General features: G+C 39.4%; 1 protein-coding gene across 2 annotated transcripts in view; it reads right to left on the minus strand.

Annotated features, from left to right (window-relative positions):
- Positions 1–19,825, minus strand: part of man1b1b (mannosidase, alpha, class 1B, member 1b) — a 54,596-nt gene that overhangs the window by 3,304 nt on the left and 31,467 nt on the right. For both annotated transcript variants that reach the window (XM_072388583.1, XM_072388582.1), the window contains exons 9-13: positions 15,878–16,066; positions 13,978–14,168; positions 12,692–12,812; positions 6,481–6,675; positions 1,525–1,656 (exon numbers count right to left, since the gene is read on the minus strand). In XM_072388583.1, the coding sequence (XP_072244684.1) occupies positions 1,525–1,656; positions 6,481–6,675; positions 12,692–12,812; positions 13,978–14,168; positions 15,878–16,066 (828 nt within the window). The remainder of the gene's footprint in view (positions 1–1,524; positions 1,657–6,480; positions 6,676–12,691; positions 12,813–13,977; positions 14,169–15,877; positions 16,067–19,825) is intronic.

A 19,825-nucleotide genomic window follows, 5' to 3' on the forward strand; every position in this document is an offset into this window, starting at 1 on the left:
CTGGGGAGTGCACTGGTTAAATGCAATGTCTCCCCAACCACTTCCCCCTTAAACTTCACTATTTTTCAAGCTTCTCATGTTCCTTCTTCTTGATGTTGCCGTTACTTGGAATCACCACATCTATCACTTCTGCTTTCATCTGTAATTTGTCAACGGTTAGCTATCACCAGTCTGGATCTGGAAGCCCCACAGCATCTTAGCTCCGTCATTCTCCACCATCTTTGGAGGCATCTCCAACTTTGATTTTGGCACTTTCAACCTATACTTGGCACAGATGTTTCTGTACATTATTCCCACCACTTGGGTATGGCGTTCCATGTATACTGTACCTGCCTGCATCCTGCTGCACCTTGCTCCTATGTGCAGACTGCACCTGGGGTCCTGTCTGGTGTGGTGGAAACAATTACTCTTGTGCTCTGGGTCTGGTTCTTGTGCTGCCATGATCATTGCGTCCATGCTGTCTTTCAGACAGGCTTTTCAAGCTCTAGCAATCACTAGCCCCCAGCCTCCCTCCTTCCTCTTAGTGTGCACTCTGGGAGCTGGACTTGGGGTAAAATCCTCTGTGCATTGTGGGGAGCTTTCTTGATATTGACTGGCTTCTATCTCCGCTCAGACTTCATTTCTCATGTTCAGCTGATTCTTCAGGACCTCTTTTGTAGGAATTTAGTTGTGGATAACTTCTTTGTAGCGACATCGTGGTTGCCATTGGCCTGTGGGATCCTAAGGTATTTGTTTTTTGTAGGAATGTCTATATTTCCTTCTTATGTTCAGTCACTTCTGTTGTGATCATCTTTCTTCTCTTAGACATCAGTCCGAATGACATTTCAACATCCTTGCTGTGTATATCAGTGAGTTGATGTCTTGCTCAGTCCTCACATACAACTTTAATCATGTCCACATATAAACAAAATCTGAATACTCATGAGTTGTTCATTTTCTGGACCTTCTGTGGCATCAGAGGACAGAAATATTACCATAATAAGCAGGTGAACTGAGCTATCAATCGGTATTCTTGACTTTTTTGCAGGGGTCCTGATGATACTGATTGCTTGGATTTTTTTATCCTGTAAGTGCCTTTGTCTGTATGTCTTTATATTATACACACACACACACTTATTTCATTCAGTGGTAATATGTACCTAATCAGAACAACCTATGAAGAACCATTGTCCTTAACCTATTAACTTATCTAACTTATCCTTAGTCTTTCCATGCACAGGTAGTTTTGAAATAGAGCCTCTGTGGATCAGCTATTCCCAAACCTTAGACGAACTTGGTTTATCACAGAAAATAGCTTTCCTGACACAATTCAGAAACATTTCTAACAAATGTATCACTCCTCCTTTCCTTAGATTTTGTCTCTGTGACATGTTATATGTTGCTGTGTGATTAATGACAAAACATGTAACTCAACTGTATGAAAGCTCTGTATTCAACAGCATTTGACACAATGTTGTTCGACAAGAGTCTACCCGAAGTACTGATCCTTCCATTTCAATTTGACTTTCATTTCATTTTACTTACCTTGGTGTGCTTGTTAAAATTTTGGAGAATCTCCCAGCCCCAGTCTTGGTACTTGTGATCCTTTGTGAACCTGTACAGGTAGAAGAGACTCTCCACGGTCTCTGGTCGTAGGAGGTTATGTCTGTCTGCAAGCTATTGAAAAAAAAAAAAAAGATAGACATGAGTCACATTTAAGTTATTTGTAACCAGGAGGAAAAACTCATTGACAAGAACCACTTTGGTTTGCTACCAGTTTTGAACAGCAGGGGGTGTAGTTTGTCATCTCGATGAGGGTGATCTCACTGTATTCAGAGGGCATTTGGGAGTAAAACAGAATGAGCTCTCTGAACGTAAGCGGCTGTGGAGGCTGGCAATGAGGAATTTTCTTTTAATCCTTCACCATTTAAGAGTTAGTCAGCACAATATTCACACAAGGAGATGTTATGGTGCAGTGTGGTGACTCATTTCAATTCAGTTAAATTGAGAGCACTAAATCACAACAAGTGTCATCTCAAAGTACTTCAAAGATACAGTCCAATTCAAGCCAATTACAATCCAATATTATCCATTGTAATACAATCATAATCCAATCAAATCAAATTCATTCAATTCCAAATTAGTCCAGTTCATACAAAGCCAATTTTACAAAAAGTTGCCTCGTTAAGTGAACTTGCAGATTGCATCACAGCCACCCCTCAATCCAAAGAAGAAACCTCTGGCAGAACCGGCGCCACCATCGGCCACTCTGTATTTTTGTATTGCCGTTTTTTTTCTTCCTTACTGCCTTATTTTCGTACTGTCATAATTATAGTTTTATCTTTTTTTTTGTTGCATTCCTTTCACATCCACTGTGCCAAGCCTTTTCCTTTCTTCATAAGAATCAATCAATTGAAGAAAGGAAACAAGGACCCAACGAAAACTGTAATTTAAGTTGTGTGCATGTTCTATCCAGCTTCATTTATACTCCTTTTCAAATTTGCTAAATTGTTTGGTCAAATTTTTTGTGTCTGTTATTAATGGGACGGGAATGCAGCACACACATTAACAATGATAGGAATGAGATATTTGGTTTTATATAACCGTTAAGCAATAACTTTTTACTTCACATTAGCAATATTTGATACTATTATGTCTATTTAGTCTGCAAAGTTTTGAGGGTTTTTTTGTCAACCCCAAGAGACCAAGCTGGTGCTTTCTGGACTTTAGGCTCTGGGAGGTTAATGCTGTTTAATTCTCCATCTTTAATCTTTTGACCTCAAGCCTGCACAAAACTAACAAACTTTTTTTTTTTTTTTTTTACAATTTTAAGGAAAAAATTCCACTGGCTCTCTCTTCTACCTCTGATCCCTTAGTATTTATGCCAATGTCTGTTCCTTGAGATCTCTCAGACTTTGAGTCGTTAGATGTCCCGAAGTGTCCCGACAGTGGTAGAATTCAGAGCTTTGGGGCTCTAGAACAATATGCCAGAGGAAAATAAGGTGTTTATCTCAGCAACCTCCTTTAAATTCGTACTTAAAACAGATTCTTATTTTCCTTCAAATATTTGTATTTTTTTTTATTTTACTTTATTTATTTATTTATTTTCCCTTGTCCTGTCCAGCATTATGGCAGCAGAATTGTAATCTGAATACCGTTTATACCAAACAGATTTGATTGGGAAAACAGAAATAGAAAGATACAAACCACAATACAAACAAGAAAAACCAGACAACCAGCTGCTATACCTGTAAAAACAAAACAGAACAACAATCCATGGGCTCTGTTGGGAATCCAGCCTTAGCGCCACCAGGAGCACCTGAGAGCAGACAAGCAGAGAAAAAACAAACACACAAACACGCAAAAAAAAAAAAACACAATCAGAAGCAGGCAGAGAGGGCCACAAGACCCAGGCCACCAGAAGACTGCAGAGGAAGCCCCCGGGGTAACAGCTCACCGACCCCGCCAGGCCCCCGCCACCCAGACCTGGGCCGTGCGCCGGACCCGGGCCCCGAGAGCCCGAGCACCCCCAAATAACCCCGGCAGAGAACACACCCAATACCCGAGAGGGCCAAGCGCCCCAGACAGCTACAGTGGGCCAGCGTAGGCCCCAGTGCCCCTGACCAAGTGGCCCAGGAGTCAAGACGTGCCCACAGGTGGGTTCCTCTAATTTAGAAGAGTCTCAATTAGTCTGGAAAGATAGTTTAATAACGTAAAAGAAAGCCCTTCGTAAAGCTAGAACTGCTTATTATTCATCATTGGTAGAAGAGAATAAGAATAATCCCAGGTTTCTTTTCAGCACTGCTGCCAGGCTGACAAAGAGTCCGAGCTCTGTTGAGCCATGTATTCCTTTAACTCTCAGCAGTGATGATTTCATGAGATTCTTTATCAATAAAATTGTTTCTATCAGCGAGAAGATTAATGGAATCCTTCCCACTATTATCACTGATGTATCATCAAGTAGAGCAGCTTTAGAAGTATCTTTAGAACCTGATTTGTATTTAGATGGCTTCTGCCCAGTTGATCTCTCTGAGCTAACAACAGCAATAGTCTCTTCTAAACCATCAACTTGTATTTTAGACCCAATCCCAAACAGACTGTTCAAGGAGGTTTTCCCCTTAATTGACACTTCCATATTGGATTTGATCAACCTGTCTTTGTTGACAGGATATGTACCTCAGACTTTTAAGATTGCTTTAATTAAACCTTTACTTAAAAAACCTACTCTTGATTCAGAAGTGTTGGCTAATTATCGACCTATATCCAATCTCACTTTTTTGTCTAAAGTTCTTGAAAAAATAGTTGCAGTTCAACTTTGTGATCATTTACATAGAAATAATCTGTTTGAAGAGTTTCAGTCAGGATTCAGTCAGGAACAGCACTGGTGAAAGTTACCAATGATCTCCTCTTAGCCTCTGATAGCGGACTTGTTTCTGTGCTTGTCCTGTTGGATCTCAGTGCTGCATTTGATACGATCGATCACAGCATTCTGTTACAGAGACTTGAACATGTTATTGGGATTAAAGGAACTGCATTAGGCTGGTTTAAGCCATATTTATCTGATAGATTCCAGTTTGTTCTTATAAATGAAGAATCTTCCTCACACAGCAGAGTAAGTCATGGAGTTCCTCAGGGTTCTGTGCTTGGACCGATTCTTTTTACTTTGTACATGCTTCCATTAGGTAACATTATTGGACAGCATGGTATAAATTTCCATTGTTATGCTGATGATACTCTGTACTTATCTATGAAACCAGATTAAACCAATAGGTTGGTCAGACTACAAGCCTGTCTTAAAGACATAAAGACCTGGATGACTTAGAACTGTCTGCTTCTACATTCAGACAAAACCGAAGTTGTTCTCTTTGGATCTGAGCGCTTCAGGGAGAAATTGTCACAGCTCATGTTTTGTTAAATCTTGTTTTTAGGTCATTTGTTATGTTTTCAGGTTTTCTGTTATGTTCTTAGATTCAGTTCTTGTCATGTTTCTCCCCTGCCATCAGCTTCACTCACATCACCGGTTTCATTGTCATCAGCTGCACGTCATTCACTAATCACACTAATCTCCACAGCATTTAGTCTCCTGGTTTCCTTTAACTCATCGCAGATTCCTCACTAACCCTTCATGTCTTGTTCACAGAAGCTAAGTCTGGTTTCCTGCCTCATAGTCTTGCCATAGTCTTGTTTCAAAGTTATTTATTCATAGTCTTGTTTCAAAGTTATTTATTCATAGTCTTGTTTATCGTTAATTCAGTTTAAGTATTTTTGAACTTTATGTTTTTGCCTCGCTCCCTGTTTTGTGTTTGTTTTTTGGAATAAACCTTTTTGAACTCAAAGAGCTGCATTTGGGTCCTACCTTCACTATCGTCCCTGACAGAAATTGTCTAGTTATATAGTTACTCTAGATGGTATTTCCTTGGCTTCTAGTTCTACAGTGAGGAACTAGAGAAAAGCCTCCAGCTGATCCAAAATGCTGCAGCCAGAGTTCTGATGAGAACTAACAAGAGAGATCATGTTTCTCCAGTTTTAGCTTCTCTTCATTGGCTCCCAGTTAAATTCAGAATAGAATTTAAGATTCTTCTCCTCATATATAAAGCTCTTAATGACCTTACTCCATCATATCTTAAAGATCTCATTGTGAGATATTTTCCTAACAGAGCACTTCGCTCCCAAACTGCAGGTTTACTTGTTGTTCCCAGAGTTTCTAAAACTAGAATGGGAGGCAGAGCCTTCAGCTATCAGGCCCCTCTCTTGTGGAATAAGCTGCCAGTAAATGTCCGGGAAGCAGACACCCTTTCCTCTTTTAAGATTAGGCTTAAAACTTTCCTTATTGATAAAGCTTATAGTTAGGGATGGCTCAGGTAATCCTGAAACATCCCATAGTTAAGCTGCTATAGGCTTAGACTGCTGGGGGACCTCGTCTGTCACACCTTTCCTCACTTTGCTCTCTTTTTCCCCCTGTTTAATTTCTCAAATGATTTTATGTACACGTGACATTATTGTGGTTATTAACTTGTGTTTCCCTGTTCCAACAGGTATCATTTGAATGGCTTTATGGTGTTATTCCCCCCTCTTTTCCCTCTTTTCTGTCTTCTCAAACCCCAGCTGGTCGAGGCGGATGGCCACCCTTCCTGAGTCTGGTTCTGCCAGAGGTTTCTTCCTGTTAAAAGCGAGTCGTTCCTTTCCACAGTCACCACAGGCACGCTCAGGACGGGAGATTGGACTGAAGACAAGTTTCAGTGCAATCTGTTGCTTTCCTTAGCTTGTCAAATCGAGTCAAATCCAATTTAATTAATTGGATTTGACTGGATTATGATTACAACGAATTGGACTCTATCATTGATTTGTTGTGATTTGGCGCTTTATCAGTCAAACTGAATTCTATTGAGTTCATTTTCATCATTTCTGATTCAGATTTGCTTTTTTATTCTATGTAATTACTATTATTTCTCATTTCCTGAATTAATGTAGACACAGTGACAACATAATGACAGCACTTACCTTTACATCGATGTCTCCTATGCTGCCTTGATGCATATTGAAGTGAACAATTTCTGGACTGAGGCCCGTCTCCATTTGTATGTACATCTGATAGCAAGTCTCCATTAGCTGTTTGGCCAGGTTCATGTGCTCAGCAGGCAAACCGTTGTGAGCACCAAGGGCAAGAGTGCCAGGCAGGAAACACACAAGATGGTCCTGAAAAAGTTTGGTTGTCACTTTAAAGGTGAAGTTACCAGAGAATTTAGAAAACTCACAGACCCCCTCAAATTTTTTACTCGAAATTTCAATCTGGCCAGATCATAATGGTAACATATGCTGAACCTGCTCTGAAGGAGTCTAGCACCAGTCTTCACCAGCTTTGCATATTTTGATGATAGTAATGCCTTGAACACAATACCATGAAAATATTTTGTTGGTGTGCCAAAACAGCTCTCTAGCTCCCTATGACAAATCAAGTACGCAACTCAGCCCCCCAAGTTCACTGACATGGATGGAGTTTGGTGCAAATGTGTAACCTATTAAGAGCTACAAAAAAGCCTCTAAAGCAAAGGTCTCAAGCTTGCGGCCCACGGGCCAACTGCGACCCTCGGGACGATAGTTTGTGGCCTCCACCTTAATATGAAAGTTTAGTGTTAGTGCGGCCCGCGAGTTTGACCAGACCAGCTGCGACGCGCCGTAAAGTGCTGCGATAGTTTCGCCGTCTGTTCTATTTTTTGCGTGGCTGCTCCCACTTCATGTGCTTCCATATATACACTAGATGCTGCCTCAGACGCTGCTGTCCATTGGAACTATACGTCCCATCTTGGGACGGGGGAAGCCGTGTCTCCTTACTGCATTAGTCAACAGAGCCAGAGGTCTATCAACGATTAAAATCACCACAACTCACTGAATTTTCAGCCGATTTTCACTGAACGGTCCTTTGGGATAAAACCTCTCCTCCTGAGTGCTGCCCTTTTAGAAACCTACACACAAAACAGCTCCATCTGAACAACGCTCAGTTCTCCATGCTTATGGAGCTACAATTCAGGTTCATAACTTACGTTAGCAGTTAATGTTCATGTTAGTGCTATGAAACTGATTTAATAGATCATTTAGGAATAACATGGCCTACTTATCCCAATTATATACAGTGGCTGATTGCCAAATGTCACTTTCATCATCTTACTGATGTCTTACTAACAAAAACATCTTTTGTTTTCTTGTCCTGACATAAGCTAGTAATAAGCTAGTTTAATTTATGTTATCTTAAGAGATGCATCAAATCCAACACGTTCATAACAGTTAAATAATATAAAACAACTTCTTACTTGCGAAATGTTATTCCAAGTTTATTCGTTTCTGCGTTTCTTTCACGGGAACATCTGTAAGCGGCACAAAAGTCATTTTGCCAGATGCACAGCTGTCAGACCCGCTCTGACAGCCTGACTGCTGTCAGAAACCCCGTCCCAAGATGGCGGCCGTGTTGACGTGCCTGACAAGCCCGAATGCGGTATCTACATGCATATATCTATGACGCGCTTCGGCGTCCAGTCTGAACCCGGAAGTTGCTGCTCAGCGAGGCAGAAAAAGAAGCGGTAAAGACGCATCGGCTAAACACTGAAACTGAAACTTCAACGCGACAGTGACACAGAGTGGAATTATTTATATTACACAGCCCCAAACATGTATTTCTCAAAACCTGCAGTGAAGAGAAAGGTTGGTGATGAGCACAGACAATTTCAGGAAAAGTGGGAAGTGCAATATTTCTTTGTTGAGGACAGGGGCATCTCAACGTGTCTTATTTGCACAGAGAAAGTTGCAGTGCACAAAGAATACAATTTGAAACGTCATTATATAACTAGACCTGCTGAGGAGTATGCAAAATACCAGGGAGATGAGAGAGCCAACCGCGTTGCTAATCTTAGAACATGTCTACTAAGGCAACAAGATTTCTTTAAGAAAGCAACCAAAGAGAATGATGCAGCAGTCGAAGCTAGCTATGTGATGAGTGAGATGATTGTTAAAGCAGGAAAGCCATTTACAGAAGGTGAATTTGTCAAAAAGAGCATATTACAGGCTGCAAGTATTGTCTGTCCAGAAAAGAAAGGTCGGTTTAGCAACATCAGCCTTTCTGCCAACACCGTGGCAGAGCGTATTTCTGACCTGTCAAGTGTCAAGTGATCAACTGTGTGAGAAAGCAAAATGTTTCAGTGCATACTCTGTCGCTCTTGATGAGACCACAGACACCACCGACACTGCCCAGCTCGCAATCTATGTCCGTGGTGGTGATGACAATTTTGAAGTCCTAGAGGAGTTGCTCACAGCAATTCCAATGCATGGCCAGACCACTGCTCAGGAGAGATTTCACCAGCTGTGTGATGCCAATGAGAATGCCGGTTTGTTGGAATAACAACCGATGGAGCGCCATCAATGATAGGGAGGAAAAATGGATTGGTGGCACTTGTAAAAAAAAAAACTGGAAGAGGAGAGTGTGGAGGAGGCCATTGCTCTGCACTGCATTATCCATCAGCAGGCCCTTTGTGGCAAATGTCTGAAGTTTGACAATGTGATGTCTGTCGTTGTGAAATGCATCAACCAAATCAGATCCAGTGGCTTAAAGCACAGAAGGTTCCGTGCCTTTTTAGAGGAAATAGAGTCAGAATATGGGGATGTGCTCTACTTCACCGAGGTATGTTGGCTCAGCAGGGAAACATGTTGAAGAGATTTTTTGAGTTGAGAGCTGAAGTGAAAGCCTTCATGGAGAAAGATGGGGTTGCTATTCCCATGCTAAGTGATCCCAAATGGCTCATGGACTTAGCTTTTTTAGTTGATATTACAAATGAGCTTAATGTGTAAGCTCATGTGTAAGCTCCCTGAACAAGAAGTTACAAGGCCAGGGGCAACTTGTCAGTGCTGCCTATGACAATGTGAGAGCATTCTCTGCAAAACTGCCCAGCTTTCTCAGACAAATCTTTGCCATTTCCCAGCATGCAAGGCACTCATGGATGTAGGCCCACCATTCAGTGGTGAGAAGTATGTGGATGTCATTTTGAAGCTACAGGAGGAATTTGATCACAGATTTGCAGATTTCAAGACGCACAGAGCTACATTTCAAATTTTTACTGACCCCTTCTCCTTTGATGTGCAAGACGCCCCTCCTGTGCTTCAAATGGAACTCGTTGACCAGCAATGCAACTCTGAACTCAAAGCCAAGTTCAGGGAGGTGAGTGGAAAAGCAGACAAGCTCGGGCAATTTTTGAGAGAATTGCCCCCCAGCTTCCCTGAGCTTTCCCGAATGTTCAAGCGGACCATGTGTCTTTTTGGGAGCACATACTTGTGTGAAAAGCTCTTCTCTACCTTGAACTTCAATAAGTCCAAGTACAGGTCCAGACTTACTGATGAGCATCTTCAAGCCCTACTGAGGGTCTCAACTGCCTCCTTCCTGAAGCCAAATGTGGCTCGGCTATGCGAGAGGAACCGCTGCCAGATCTCACGCAGTAAGAAGTAGGCAGAAGAAGCCATGGTCATAACAGTTTATGTTCAATGTTCCATTCATGTTCAGAAAGTCGAAGGTTAAAAAATTACAGACATTTGAATCTGAGTAATAATAATTACATTTCTATAGTCAGCAACTATATGTGATTTCTTCAGTCTTCTATATCTGCTGTATTATTATTTGAATTATCATTTTATTTATTTACTACTGATTGATTTTTTTCTTATGAATTATTAATCAATAATTTATTTTTCATCTTATTTTGTGCTAAAAATAAAAATAAAGACATTTGATAACATTGGAATGTTTTTGTAAGAGCTTTTCTTGTGAAAAACCTGATGTGGCCTAGCCTCACCCATACTCTACCTCCAGCAGCCCCCGGGTAAATGGAGTTTGAGACCCCTGCTCTAAAGCCATATGCTAAATCAAAGAGGAAGTCTGCAATTTTACATTTGAGTCTGATTTTAGGTGGCTTAATAAAAGGCCTTTTTCCTAGAGCTGGCATTTCAACCTACATCTCCAACATATTTGATCATATCACCCTGAAACCTGTTCTGCATAAGCACAAGGCCCTTCTCATTAAAAGTAATTGAAAACTATGTTGGAGTGGTCATGGAGCCACCTGGAATTTTGATGTTTCACCATTTGATAGGAGGTTATTTATTTGGTCTTTGACTTATGACTCTAACTTTGTACACCACATAAACTTCAAATGTAATCAAACAGGTAACAAAAGATGATTAAACTTGAACATTTTGTTAGAGGGCATGTTCCTTAAAGAGAGGTCCACAGCCAGCTTAGACCTGAACACCAGTGGCACTCCATTGTGACAAGGGCCAGAGCACCGGCAAGGTGTGAGGGCTGTTCATCTCTCCTTATAGCTTTAAGTTTATATATACTTTTAAGAGAACAGGATTAAAGTGAATATCTGACTCAAAGCTTGAAGTGACTGATGGGTTGACCAAGTAACTTTAGTCAACATGTAGCTTCACACAGGTTACTGTTCCTTTCTTTATTCAGTGGCTTGTTCAATATGTTAGTGTAGTCTACTACCACACGTTTCTTGTGCTGTAGACAAGACTCAGTTAAATCCTGGTAATAAAAAGTATCATGATAATGTTATTTGGCCACAGATCTTATTGATGAATAAAGGGGTTTGCTTTAACTTTTACTTTTAGATGATTAGTAGTTTCCACAACATGTAAGGAGGCACAGGTGGCACAGAATGGTTTGACAAAGCTCCATATATACACAGACCCCTTGTTTCAGTCTCTCTCAGCTGTTTCATAGCTGTGACTTTTAAATGCGTTTTTGTAACTAGCACAGTTTGTTTGCTTATATGTAGATTATGATCTTTCCATCAGGATGATTCCATGCACTTCAAACAGGCAGGTGAACCAAATGCTTGTGGTAAATTTAAGGATCTATGACTGACATGATCTGGAAGAGTGACATGTGAACAAAGCTCCCAGTTATGACTTTATTGAAGCTTTCTGATCAGAATCCACAGCTCAGCGTGGATCTTTGGGGTCAGCAGCCTATTCTCACATGAAGATACCTTCAGGTACTCCAGTGTCCTCATAAAATGGGCGTAAGATGGTTTGATTAAACAACACATTTTCAGTGTTTAGTCATTTTATTTCACCTTAAGAAGATTTGTACGGGTATTTCCTAAAGGAAAAACTATATACCTATAATTAAATGAAACAATACTTTATTAATCCCAAACGGTCCCTACATAAATGGAATGTGTCCAAAGCTCCCATTTTCAGAGAAATTGCTGACTGCACAATGAATAAATAAATCCTTAAAATCCATTGTTAAACTCCAGGAAAACTGAAATTCTGAATTCTGAAGAAATAAAATCTTAAATTTGAAAAAAATAGATCTATATTAAAATGACGATAAAATTTAATTTTTTAATTTAATACTGAAACTTTTGCTGCACTTCTTTTTACTTTAAATATAATTTTCTGTCAAATATTTTTCTCAAATCAACAAACATCAACACCACCAACTGTGACAGTACTGGAACTGCACCTCACAGAAATGTATGAAATTTATACAACATCCCGAGTCCAACAACAAAATGATCTTGGAGCCATTCTCTGAACCCAACAGGAAGACAACGTTTTAGCATTTTATATGCAGTACATTTGAACAAAATCCTGTTCATATTACTCTAAAAAAATGGTCAGTCTTAAAACGTGTGATTAAAAGTTATTAAAAGCTTTTGTCTTCAGAGTACTGTCCAACACTGCCAAGAGAGATCACATCTGTCCACCCTTTCCTCTCAACACTGGCTCCCTACAAAGTTAAGAATAGGTTTTATAATCCTTCTTATTATATGTAAAGTATTTCATGGCCAAGGTAGTACTTGTAAGAAAGATGTTATTATTCCCCATCACCCCACAAGATCACCTCGCTCTCAGCTTCGGTCTGGCTTCACTCTTGTTCACACTTGTTGCTCCCAGAATCACTACGACTAGAATGAGAGGCAGAGTCTTCCACATGGCTCAGAGAGACAAGTGGAATATAATTTACAGTTTTTTTATTATTCTCATTTCTTTTCACTGGTCTTCTTCAGTACGTCTGCAATAACTAATGAACTTGTGGCATTTGCTTGAATTTATTTATATCAAATCATTCAATGTGACCCTTGAATTTAGTGAATGACAACTCTTGAATTTTCATGCAATTTCAAACTTTCTGTAAAAAAATACTTATATTACTGACCATTTTAGGGCTGAACTGTCCATGTGAGAGCTCTCCAACGAAAGTGAGAGCACTCGGCAAAGACTTCTGCAACAGGTTCTTCATTAAACCCTCTATTGCTTGTAAATAATCCTCCAAGAGTCTAAAAAAATAAAGAGAATAAAGAGATGTCACTTCTTGGACACCACATGCTATCACTGAAGATCACAGTTTCTACTTTTGGTATCCATACCAATACCAACATGTATTTCCATACTTTTCCAAATAAAAAGAGAACATAAAATGTCATTATTGACTTGACTTTAATAGAAAATCTTAGAACTATAACTATGGATCAGTAAATGAAATAAAACACCCCAAAGACAGGCTTTTCTAATGCACAGACAACACAATTTTAAAATAAATAAAATATAACATAAAATAATATAAATGGGCTATTTAAACCAGAGAAAGTGGTAGCTAAGTGAAAAGCAGCTTGAATTTTTTTCACACTTTTGTGCAGAGTGAAGGGTGCTGGCACTGCCTGCTTTCAGCACTGAATGCTGCTTTTTTTCATGGGTCTATAAGTTTTTACCGGTTGTTCTCTGAACTCCTTATGCAGGTCTGGGGGCTTGTCCTTCAAGTGTTTTGCCAAGCTGGAAATGTTTCCACCCTTGGCCAGACAGCTTCGGTGTGGATTCACCGTGCTCTTTTATTTTACAGCCTAAGTAATTCCATATAGCACTTGGCGCACCTGGTTTATCTACAAGTTGCGACGTGGTGGAGGTTGCAGCAGCTGCCATTCTCTCCCTGCTCTTGTCTCTCTGTCTTTCTCTCCTTTATCTCTCTCAGTCGCCAGACTCCTGCTCCGTTCGCTGCTTCACGCTGCTCGCCTCGGCTCAAAATACAATGTGGTGACGTCACATGGCGACGTAAAAAAAAAAGTACCCATCTCATCCAAGTGCAGTATTGTACCGTTTTAAATGCCTCAGTACCCCCGTACCAATTTAGTACCAGTATAATGAACAAGCCTAGTTTCTACATGCAATTGATTAATTTAAACTGTCCCTAGGGCATTAAATACAGCTCCTTAAAGAGAAAAGTATATAATCTTGAATAAATATTCTATTATTATCAGTCTGCAGGAGCGATGATATTAAAATATTAACAATTAGCTCAAATTACAAAACAGATATTTACAAAAGCCTGACGAGGCAGTGCTTCACAAGAAGGTCGACATCTTCATATGTGTGAATATATCATTTATATTTATATATGTGTGTGTGTGTGTGTGTATGTTAATCTTTGGCATCTCAAGAGGGACTCACTGGTTCTCCTTCTTGCCTCCTTGGATCCATTGCTTCAGCAGGTATTCATAGTAGCTATCTGCTCTGGCTCCCATTGTGTAGATACCTTGATGGGTGAACTGTCCACTGTTTGTGTTGATGAACATGGGCACAAGACCATCCAATTTGCCATCCAGCTGGTGGACCCGTTTCATGACTTCAGCCACTGCAGACTGGACAGAAGTCAGGTGAGTTAGGCTGTAAGTATATCTATAAAATTAACTTACTGAGAAACATAAATTATCCCCTCAAATTTCAAAGCAAGACTTTATAGTGCAATTTTAACAATTAACCATATTTCTCAGGTTATCCAAGTAGGTACTACCAACATATGACTGTATATTTGACATAAAGCTTGTGTGGGTTTCAGTAAAAAAAATAGTTAGAAACCAGAGTGGTCAACAATTACACCTCTTACAGTGAATAAATACCAGTTAACTTAAAGCAGTGAGAATTGAAGAAATGATCATGGAGTCTGAGATACACAAATGCCATGTCAATACTTTGTACTGTTGTCGGGCAATGGTCAACTATGGGAAATAAATATATATAAGGATAAAAAGGATATATTGTTGCTCTCACACCATTTAAGAGATATGTCCCCAAAACAATGTACTTCGCAGCTGAAGTAGCTGTTGTGACAGAATGCCGTTTAGTGATATCCAACTTCCAATACAAAGGCAATCAACAGAACAAAATATAAATGCAAATGTTAAATTAAAAGAAAAATCCGGTTCTTTGTACTCGACATGGCATTTTCCTACCAGAAAGTCTGACAATCTGTACTGTGAGCTCAATTAGGCCTATGGTGTAACTATGTGTGTATGAGGACTGCCTAACAGAAAAATACAGCCATGAAACAACATGTACCATCACTTTACACCCATATCCCCAAATACTGAATGTTTGACCTGGTACACATAGTAACTACTACATGCCTGAGAAATACTGAAATTAAATACTTTTTATATTTGAAGATGATGGGGATATTTTTATAAAGTTTGTCTGACTGGCAGATAAGTATTGTGGAATCTTTTGTGTCCATTGTTTTAGCAACCACAGCCCTAAGCTTTAGTTGCTGTACTTTCACTTTTAAGCCAAAATGAACTACTTCTTAGCTGTGTTTCCATCTAATTGTTAGAAAAACTAGAAGCCAGGTTTTGTATTATTGCTTCATAGAAAAAGTGTGTTAAGTCCCTTCACATAATCTAGTTTGGAGCGAATACACTAAAGTGTGTCGTGTCATCAGCAGTTGGCAGTACAAGCCGTGTGGCTTGGTCCCACACGGCTGAAAAGTAGCCACTGACCGAGAACACAACTTTGAGGAAATAAAACTGATAGGCCTATATAAGAGAGAAAAATGGAGACAGCTCCTTGAGATTTGTTTCCACTGAGTGAACTGCGTTTATTCTGTCATGTCAGCAGGTTTTCACCGTGTTTATTTTCAAGAAGGAGAAACAGCTGATCATTCATGTGATCAGTCATGTAACATATTCCCTACATCCGAGCAGGTCTGTATCTGCCCTGATGTGCATAAGTTCTCAACAGGTCAAAACTACCACAAGCAACCACGAAGAGCTTTGCTTTGTACTAAACTTCAAAATCATCGATGAAAACCCAAGTACATTTTCAGTTTTTTTAGCTTAACATGAGCCCGTAATACTGATAAGACAATATGATTAATCTTGACTTTTAAAGTTTATAACGACACCAGATGTGGCACCTGTCAAACGCTATTAACAAAACTACAATCATGTGTTTAAACAACATTACAAAGTTAGAACAATAACTATCAAATTAAAAGAACAAACAAAACTATATCAGCTTGTGTCGGTGCCTGTTGAGATGACAAGCAAAGACACTCTGAAAACTCACTGTTTACCTGGTAGTGAGGTTCCTGGGTGAGGCGGCTGAGCTCTCTGAACTCGAGCTGAATGCTCGTAACTTCAGCAACAGAGCTGTCTGATGTCCACCGTGGGGGGTGGGCTGTACCTTTCCCAATATTGACATCAGAGTAAGGGATTTTGGATTGCGTGTTGAAAGCTGGCATCAGCCGAGAGCCAATGTCTTTCTGTGAATGTAAAAAAAAAAAGAAGAAAAAAAGTCCATTACATGTGGACGTTTGCAGCTGAAAGCCACTAAATGATAGTTTTCTAAATAATGACTAACTTGGGAACCTTTCAGGTAGGCACTGGTGTCATCAACGTCACAACTTTTCAGGCAACCGATCATATGAACAGTAATTGCCACCCCTGTAATTAAGAAAGTGGACAAGATGCAGTTCTGGCCATGTCTCTTTATCAGAAGTTTAACTAGTATTATTTGTCAGACAGGAATTCTAACAATACCATAAAGCCCATTTGTAGGGACTGACAGTCCAGATGCTGAGCGTTGCTGATTAGCGTTGTGTACTGTATCACAGTGTAATAAAGACTTACAAGCTTATTGACAGTTATTTAATCAAAACTCACACGAGGGGGATGATGGGAGTGTTTTTTCTTGACGAGGTGATAAGATGAAGCATTCTTTTGCACCCCGCCTGGACTTTGTGGCAAGACAAAAAACTAATGTTGTATGGACTGTATAAGGTGTGCAGTTTTGTACTGTTCCATCTTTGAATAAGTGACAGGTTAATTCTTTGATTGGCTGTTTCCAGTCCTTATTTTACCATAGTAGAGTTCCATATTGTAGGATTAGAATGTGATTGGGTTATCATTACTGGGCTTTTATTGCTTGTCATTAACAGAAGTCAAGCAGCTGACTGAAAACGAATCCACGTCCACGTCTTCAGGTTTTTCACTAATTTGTCATGTACAAACACCAAAAATACACCTTATATAGGTCTATCATCTAAGATTTACTTAATTGATACATGGAACATTTTACTTTTGTTATTTGAAGAAATAAACTTTGATGAGTAAAATTAAAGATGAAAATAAAAAAATAAAAAAGTATTACTACATGAAAGCAACACCAATTTAGTCTGTCAAAATTTCAGAAAAACAAAGTTTAGATTAAACAAGACTTTATATTTATTTATAGACTTTTTTTGTTAAACTCTTTATACCACATTCTATACTGTACTCCTAAGTCCAATAAGGAATCAAGTTTGCTAGAATACCCTGAAACAGGATATAAATGCTGTATTCAGTAAAACTGGGTTTAAAAAAAAAAAGATTTATAGATTTGAATCGATTTTCCTTTGAAAGATCCGGAATCGATTCATAAAATCCCATCAAAATCGATCATTTAATATGTTGTTTGACATCATGGCGGGGGAACTGGAGGCACCACCAACAAACTTGAAAGCAGATGTCTGGATGCATTTTGGGTTTAAAAACACAAAGAGCAAAACTATATGCAAGATATGCAACATGTGGAAACACAACAAATCTCCGAAATCATTTAATGAGACACCATAAACCATAAACCATAAACCATAAACGCAGTCTGCAAAGACGTCGGGCCGAAACAAACGCAGCTGGATAAGGCATTTGTATGTAAGTTACCAGCAAGCTCTCCGTGAGCCCAGAAAATAACCGAGGCTGTCGCAACATTCATATGCAAGGACATATGGCCACACAGGGTTGTTGAAAATGATGGTTTCCACAGCCTTATTAAGACTCTGGAGCCACGCTACGTTTTACCAACACACAAATAGTTGAGTGAAGTGACAGTCCCAAACATGTATGCGGATGTGAGACATAGAACGGCAATAGAGCGTCGCCCTAACCTGTGACAGTTGGACATCCTGAGCAACGGATTCATATCTGACCATTACTGCTCACTACATCAACAATGAATGGACTCTCATGTCTTACAGACTACGGCAGTTGAAACCAGCCACACAGTGAGTCATTTATGTGTTGTTTAACTGTTTTTTTGTTGTTCGAAGCCAAAGGAGAATGGGAGCTGACAGACAAAAGGCCAGCCATTGTAATGGACAATGCTGCGAATATTGTCCGTGCTGTAGAAATGATGGAGCTGTTACACGGCTGTTTCGCGAACACACTCAATCTAGCTTCGCAAGCAGCTCTCAAAATGGCAGCTGTTGTGCGCCTGCTTGGCAGAGTGAGTCATTTTTTCATCGAGTTACTGGGGCTGCCTGTACATAAGCTGGTGATTGACGTGGTGACATTGTGGAACAGCACAATGGAGATGCTGGGTCGTTTCCTGGAGCAGCAAACAGCAATCTCAGCAGCTCTGCGCACACAGTTGCTGGACCAGATGAGCTGTGCCCCCCATGACCCCACAGTGATTAAAGAAGTCACGACTACTGTATATAACAACTTAAATTCAAGGTATGCCTAAGTGCCTGTCTTGCTGTGCATGCATATATATTACAATATTCAATGTCATGATATAAATGTAATTTAAGTATGTCCAATTCCTTTAAGATATGTGTCCATGATGGACAAGCTGTATGTAGCGCCAGCATTAGAGCCTCGCTTCAAGGCCCTTCCTTTCTTGTCTAATGACGCCCGTGACGACACAATTTCTAGACTGATGGCTGAAGCTGCTGGTGGGAAGCAAGTGGAGGCAGAGGCATCTAATGTAAGTTAAATTACACGAATAGAATTATAAATATTTGATTCTTGACTGTTCTTGTACACTACAGTGTTTACATATAAATTCTAAATACTTTTTTCTTTGTATTAGCATCAATATTAACCAGCTGACTTCCACAGTGAGTACTTAATTGATTTTACAATTAGGTTTATTCCTAAATATTTTCATCTTTCAACAGGAAGAATCTGCTGTTGATGCAGCTGAGGAAACTGTGCCTGGACAGTTTCATGGACAGTTTGAGTTTAATACCCTGAGGTTTATAAGACTTTTTCATTAACATGTTCCAAAAAAAGTTTAATTCATTACACTGTCATTTGCAATTCAGAGCCCTTTTCCAATATTCGTGTGTGATGTTCTTTTGATTTGTCAAAAGATTGATTTGATTTGGCAGGAACAATTTGACAGTAATTAGACCCAAGGGGAAGTTCAGAGTTCAGGATGAAAATGCCTCAAAAGTAAAATAGAATTTCATTTAACATATTGTTTGACAGAGGGCTTTTTCAATATATTATTGTATACTTGAAGTTTACTGTTCACAGGAACAAGACTTTTACAACATGTACCAAAAACCTGACTTATTGCACTATAGGACAATACAGTGCCTTTTTACTTTCTGGTTGTTTACTTCTTTTTATTAATTATTTATGCATTTATGTGGTTGTCTGTCTGTCATTTATGTGTTTTGTTTTGGTCACGTCATGTTTAATAAAAGGTACATGATTAATGTAACTGCTTTGGGCTCAATTCTTAATGTAAACAAGATTTTCGATAATGTACCAAGTTAGTTTCTACTATTTCCAGCATTAGTTCTCAGAGAATCTTTTCCATATTCAAGTAAAATTGGTACTGCGTCTGAAAAATCTTTTAACCGAATCGAAAATCAAATTGAATCGGGTTAGGGTACATTTTACTTTTCAAAGGCTTGTAAGCTACAGTTTGTGCTGTTTCAATAAACTCATTTTTCACCACATCTTTGATTCATTTTGTCCTGCATTTCTCTCTATGCCGTTTCTCTCTATACTCTCTATGTCCAGTCAGAGCCATATATTGTGTAATTGATGCTGTCAGTTTTCAGTTCAATTAATTCAATCCAATGAACACTCACAAGATGTCACCAAAAATCACACTGTCTCTTTAAAATCTTTCAGAAAATGATGTAAGTGTATCGAATCGTATTGTATCAAATTGTTGGCTGAATATCGTGTATCGTATCGTGAGATTAGTTTATTGCTACAGCCCTAGTATTCAGTGACTCAGGCAA

Source organism: Leuresthes tenuis, unplaced genomic scaffold, assembly GCF_036924035.1.
Source record: "Leuresthes tenuis unplaced genomic scaffold, fLeuTen1.0.hap1 SCAF_6, whole genome shotgun sequence".
Classification (NCBI taxonomy): domain Eukaryota; kingdom Metazoa; phylum Chordata; class Actinopteri; order Atheriniformes; family Atherinopsidae; genus Leuresthes; species Leuresthes tenuis.